This window comes from Pseudoliparis swirei, chromosome 3, assembly GCF_029220125.1.
Source record: "Pseudoliparis swirei isolate HS2019 ecotype Mariana Trench chromosome 3, NWPU_hadal_v1, whole genome shotgun sequence".
In the NCBI taxonomy this organism is placed as follows: domain Eukaryota; kingdom Metazoa; phylum Chordata; class Actinopteri; order Perciformes; family Liparidae; genus Pseudoliparis; species Pseudoliparis swirei.
Genome location: NC_079390.1, coordinates 7795652 through 7801651, shown reverse-complemented (window position 1 = coordinate 7801651; position 6000 = coordinate 7795652). Strand labels below are relative to the sequence as shown.

The 6000-nt window shown below is 42.2% G+C and overlaps 1 protein-coding gene across 4 annotated transcripts in view; it reads left to right on the top strand.

Annotated features, from left to right (window-relative positions):
* Positions 1-6000, top strand: part of LOC130191411 (transcription factor COE1-A-like) — an 83160-nt gene that overhangs the window by 54526 nt on the left and 22634 nt on the right. For all 4 annotated transcript variants that reach the window (XM_056411078.1, XM_056411069.1, XM_056411085.1 and 1 more), the window contains exons 7-8: positions 4062-4143; positions 5203-5344. In XM_056411078.1, the coding sequence (XP_056267053.1) occupies positions 4062-4143; positions 5203-5344 (224 nt within the window). The remainder of the gene's footprint in view (positions 1-4061; positions 4144-5202; positions 5345-6000) is intronic.

The window sequence follows — 6000 nt, the reverse complement described above, 5'->3', positions numbered from 1 at the left end:
ATTGCCCGGTTTAATTGGAGGCCTCTTAACGACCAGTGACTGGACCAGCCAATCAATTCACACAAGGTGTACGTGTGTGTGTGCCTGCGTGTGTGTAGCTGCAGGGCCTTTTTGTAGAGTTGATTAGGCCAGATGGGGTCAAGTAAAGGGGGAAGAGGAACGAACACATACTGCATTAAAATGTAAAATATGTTCTGCTGGCAATCAATGAGAGAATACGGAGAGTCAAGCATTAGGCGGTGAAATGAAAAATAACAAGCCATATCATCAGATCACCAGGGAGATAAGACAATGAAAGACAGTAATTAGTTGAAGTGGAACTACGCTGATTGGTATTGTTAAATTGATGGGTCAGATGACATTGTTATGAGGATTTAGGTGATGTTTCAAGACATTTTTCTCAGTGGTGCAGCATTAGAGACAGATCCCTTTTGACCTTTGCAGAAACAGGGTTACAGTGACCACAGAGCAGAGGCTGTAAAGAAGTGTCTACACTCAAAGCACTGCACATAAAGGAGTCACGTCGGCATTTGAACTTTTTATTTTCCGATACTGACTGTATTGATCCAAAAGCAGTGATCGCTCCATTCCCGATTTTAAATCTGTCTATCACACAATGTGGAACATATTTTAACCAATTGAGGCCAGCAGTTTTTTAAATGACATTGACAATGAAACTGTAAATGAATGTAGACTTCTAGTTGCCAGTATCTGAGATGCTTGTTGAGATCGGTGTCCTTTTTGTGCTTCTTCATAATTTGATTCCAATACATTTTTGATTTAAATAACAAGTTGAATCTATGACACCAGCTGAAACAATAAAAGTCTAAATGTTGTATTTCAGATTAAATTCTTTTACATTTGTGCTTTCTTATATTTCACTGTTTAAAATGTTTTTTTAATACAGGAATGTTTTTTCATAAAGCATTATTTCTCAAAGATCCTAACACTTGTTACACCACAGCTTTAGTCTTTTCATCTTTCAGGAAAATAAGTGGAGGAGTGTGTGCGCCTCCCAACCACCTCCTTTATACAGAAATGCACAGCGGTGGGTCAGCTGAGGTGCTCGTATTAACGCTGTGCTAGTGTTTTGAGAAGGACGAGACAGTGGGAGGTCAGTTGGGGTCACCGTGGCTGTCCTACACTGTGATAGGCTGTCACCCAGGGGTGAGGGGTCAAGATAATTAGGCATGCAGAATCCCAGCGCCGGATTCTAACGACGCCTGAGCTCGTTAACGCAGAGTTTTACACTCAGACCTGCCACTGGGCTGTGCTGCACCGTCACACACACACATACACTCACATGTGGAGTACATGTTTGCACTCACACACACACACACACACACACAAGCGCACACCCCTGCTTCGTTGTGAACGTCCGGTACAAAGGCTGTCATCCCTTGAGCAGCGGAGCAGCCACGAGGGAATGGTGGTGATACAAGACTTGTGAAAAGTTCAAATTATGAAAAGTATGGAGTTTAACTATGTCAAGATAAATACAGGCAGTGGACACAATGTGATGAAACCCATTATAATAGATTATCATTGTTTGGGTGTAACTTACTAATATAAATGTTTTGTTGCGACGGAGAGAAGTGTGTATCCATGCGGTGTCTCGGCTGCGATGCTTTGTACCGGGTGGAAAACTTGGGTTCTTAAAATTGAAGCCAATGTGGAAGTGACATAAACTTGCATTCTTTCTAATTGCCATCAGGGGGATGAATCCTCTGGTTGTAAAGAGAAGTCAGAATGTATAGAAGTCTATGAGAAAATCAGTAAACATGATACATGTGTGGATGGTCTTAATCACTCGTTCCATCTTTTTCAATCCAGCATGATGTTCATTAAATACATTGATGGTCCCATTTAGAGTAAAATAGACGAAAAAAGAGGGGTGTGCTTTAGGGCGGGGCAAACTTGTGATTGACAGGTTGGTTGAACTTGGCTCCACGCCTGATGTCACTTCTGGTTCTGAAAAACCAGATGGGGACATATAAAATGCCAAACTACAAGGCTTAAGGCTTTTTCAACCAGTAACCAATGTGTGACATCACAGGGACTTCATGGTTCACCTCTTAGAAAGTAGACCGAGTGTTTATAATGCAGAAGAGACGCTGGCTTGCGTGTGAAGTTGCGTCTCTTTTATCGAGTTGTTACACACAACCAGATGTAACAAACACGAATGTACATGCAAACGTGTGTGTGTGTGTGTGTGTGTTGTTGTGTGAGTGTGCCGTGTTGCTTCTGCCAGGTTGGCCAGCTGGCTCACACCAAAACACAACCTGGATGTGTTTGTTAGCTGTTGATGGCCATCTGTGTGTTTGATTTATTCTGTAATATAGATTCATGACATATGGTCCTGTTTCGAACACCCAATGTCAACTCGGTTCCCCCTTTCCTTAATGATTTGCATGCATGCAAACATGTCACCTTTTGGAAAGAAATTGGCTGATTTGAATCCAAATCAGATTGTGATTTAGTAAAGATCACGAGTGAACATGGTGTTATGAAAGTGACAAGGATTGCATTAGTTTAATTTACTGAAAATATGGTTGCCATTTTTAGTGACCTTATTTTTTGAGTAATTAATTGGATTTAATTCATTGTCATTGCACAGAGGCAACGAAATGTATTCTCTGCATTTAACCCATCCTGAGTTATTAAGGAGCAGTGGGCTGCAGCGATGCGCCCCGGGAGCAACTGGGGGTTCAGTGCCTTGCTCATGGATACTTTGACTTGTAACTAATGGGGAGAGCGGGGATCAAACCGACAACCTTGGGGTTGCAGGACGACCCCCTTACCCCACTGAGCTACAGCCGCCAATACCATGCAGTTAAATGTCAGCTCAATAATGAAAGTAGGATGTGTACATTACTTCTTGTTTTTAGATCAGGTTCATCAGGTTCTTTGTTAGTTGTTTCAGTTGTTTGTTTTTGATGTTGACGGGGGGAGAGTCAAACCTTTTGGTCCAGTCGAACAGCTTCATATGGGTCACCATTGCCTCTCAAACAGATCCAGTGCACACGCAAATAAACGCACCAACATGTGCAGCGTTGTCTGGTTCCAGTTCAGATTGTTACAGCAATATTTATGTAGAAGCAAGGCAAACAAATATCTTAAATAACTATGTTTGTTGGTGCAGGTTTTGCTGTTTGCGACCACCGCTTTGTGTATGTTAAAAAGTGTTTGCCACTGCTGGCAACCAAGGGCCAAGAAGTAGTTGCCAATTCCTCAAACTCTTACTGTACGATTTATTTTAAAATCTATCTGTTCACATGTTGAGAGTTTAAGAAAAAATTGTTTATGAATCTTAACCCTTGTGTTGCCTTAGGGTCAATTTGACCCGAATCAATATTACACCCTCCCACCGCCTTAGGGTTAATTAAATGTTTAATGTCGGTGTTCTTTCGGTAGTCAACAAACAAACATAAAGTGCCTCACACTTAAACTTGGAAAACAATATTAATTCTAATAATTTTCTGGAGGTTTTAATTGCTGGCGTCAAATTTAACCCAAAGGGTAAAATATGTTAGTAAATATAAAGGTAACAGGAGGGTTAAACATTGAATCGGGTCAAAATGACCCTAAGGCAACACAAGGGTTAATAAGCAAGTTATAGAGCCATAATCCAAATATAGTTAAAGTAGGCCTTCACATGTTGCTATAAATCACTGAGGATGAGGAAAGACAAAGGCAGGATGGTCTTTGGAAGTCCAGTATGTTGGTGTTTGGATTCACAAAACTGGAGGCCAAACTTAAGATGAAGAACTCTTTCGTTTTACTCCTGGAGTGTGCTGCTTTATTTGCCTTTCTGTATGTTTACCCAGCACCTTTATGTGGCATCTCAAAGCAGTCTCAGTTGCTGTGGATTTAAGTCCAAAAAACATGCTCCACACATCCACAAGAAAATTCATTTAGACTTTCCACCAGTATGAAATATGAATTTCCATATTAAGGGTTCTGTCTGCGCTGTATGTTGAACACTGACTTTGAATAGTTATATCCTGAAGCAAAGCAGTGGTTTAGTGTTAACCTCACACATTGTCTCTCTGTCTCTACAGATTCTTCCTCAAGTTTTTCCTCAAGTGCAACCAGAACTGTCTAAAGAACGCAGGAAACCCACGAGACATGCGGAGGTTCCAGGTAGAAACACTTCTGTACTCTCAACATCTCATTGTGTGCATGTCCTCCGCCTCCGTCTCCCTCTATTCTCCCTGGGTTTTTTTCCGTGGACTTAACACATAATAACTCACATAACTTATGGTTATTGCAACACATGAATGTGTGTGTGTGTGTGTGTGTGTTTCTGTGCAAGTAAATTAGCTATCGGCGCCTTTACAGGAAACATGAGATCCTGACCCTGACGAGTCAGAACAATAATATACACACAATGCCGAGAGACCGAGAGGAGAGCGTTGGATAGAGAACGATAGAAGGGAACGAAGGAGAAAGAGCAACTTGAGAGAAACAAACAAACAAAGAAACAAAGAAAGGAAGAAGGGAAGAAAGGAAAACAATAAAGACGGCATGTTGTGGGGTTGTGAATGAGATTTAAGGCTCTGTGGTCTATATTATGTCCTTATCTTCACAGCCGCCACACAATCAGGAAGACACCACTTGAGACTGAGTGGAGATATTGGACGCCCAAAAGATACCGATAGATTTATTACCATGGCACGTGTGTGTGTGTGTGCATGTGTGAGAGAGAGAGTGTGTGTGAGAGTGCGTGTGTGTGTGAGAGAGAGAAATAGCATAGAGAGAGTCGTTCGGTAGCGAGTGTGTGACAGTATCTGTGCCTCTAATTGTGCTGCTCTATTGTAGTGGAACCAGAGAAGACAGCTCTGTTTCCCTAGGAGATAATTAAGGGCTGGACCCATCAGGAACTATTGAACAGAGGAGGATAGACACCACACACACACACACACACACACACACAGCCGCAGAGTTACTTAGTGTGGGTTGATTGTGATGGTAATAGCAGTGATAACGGGTCACATTTCAGGAGCTTTTCCCAGTTTCACGCTTTTAACTCCTGCGTGCAATGATCTCTACACTTTGTAACGCCTCATTCTTTCTCTTCTTCTTTCCCTCTGCCTCTTTGTCCACGCTCTCCCTTCTTCCTCCTGCCTCACCCAACCCGCTTCACTTTGATCTCATCGCTCCTGACCCCCCCACCCTGTCCCGTCTCGTGCTTCTCGCCAGGTGGTGGTGTCGACTACGGTGAGTGTGGAGGGACATGTCCTGTCGGTCTCCGACAACATGTTTGTCCACAACAACTCCAAACATGGCCGACGGGCCCGCAGACTCGATCCCGTGGAAGGAACGCCGTCTTACCTCGAACACGGTAACAGGAGTGTGTATGTTTGTCCGTGTCTGGGCATGAATGTGTGTGAGTGTAAGCAGCATGGACACCAGATGGTTGATGGTTTAATCCTATCAGGTGATTCCTGCCCCTCCATCTGGCTAATCCAACCCACTACACACACACACACACACACACACACAAAACGCTTGGTGTAATACTCTATATGTGTGTGTGTGTGTGTGTGTTGCTAGGTCTAATATCATTATGATTCTTTTTTACAAACAAACCCAGATTAAAGGACATTGTTGTAATTCAGATGATGCCGATAGTCACACACACACACACACACACACTTTGAGGAGAGTTGTTTTTTGACAGATGAGGTTTTATAGATGCGATATGGAATTGGATCCCAAAGTGACAGCTGAATGTATCCATTCAGTTTGAGGTATTATGATACCACACCTCCTGTGTGTGTTTTTATCCATGTCATATCATTAGTTTAAAAATGAATCGCCATAATCTCATGCCAGTCGGGCTTTTGGATTACAAAAACAGTAATTAAACAGCACAGGTCCCCTCTAAAGGATAGCTGAGGATCATAATGCATTTGAAGTAAGTAAATGTATTAGAAAACATGAATGCTTTTACCAGAAAGAAAATAAGTTACTTTTTACTTTAAGAAGTTACGTAAA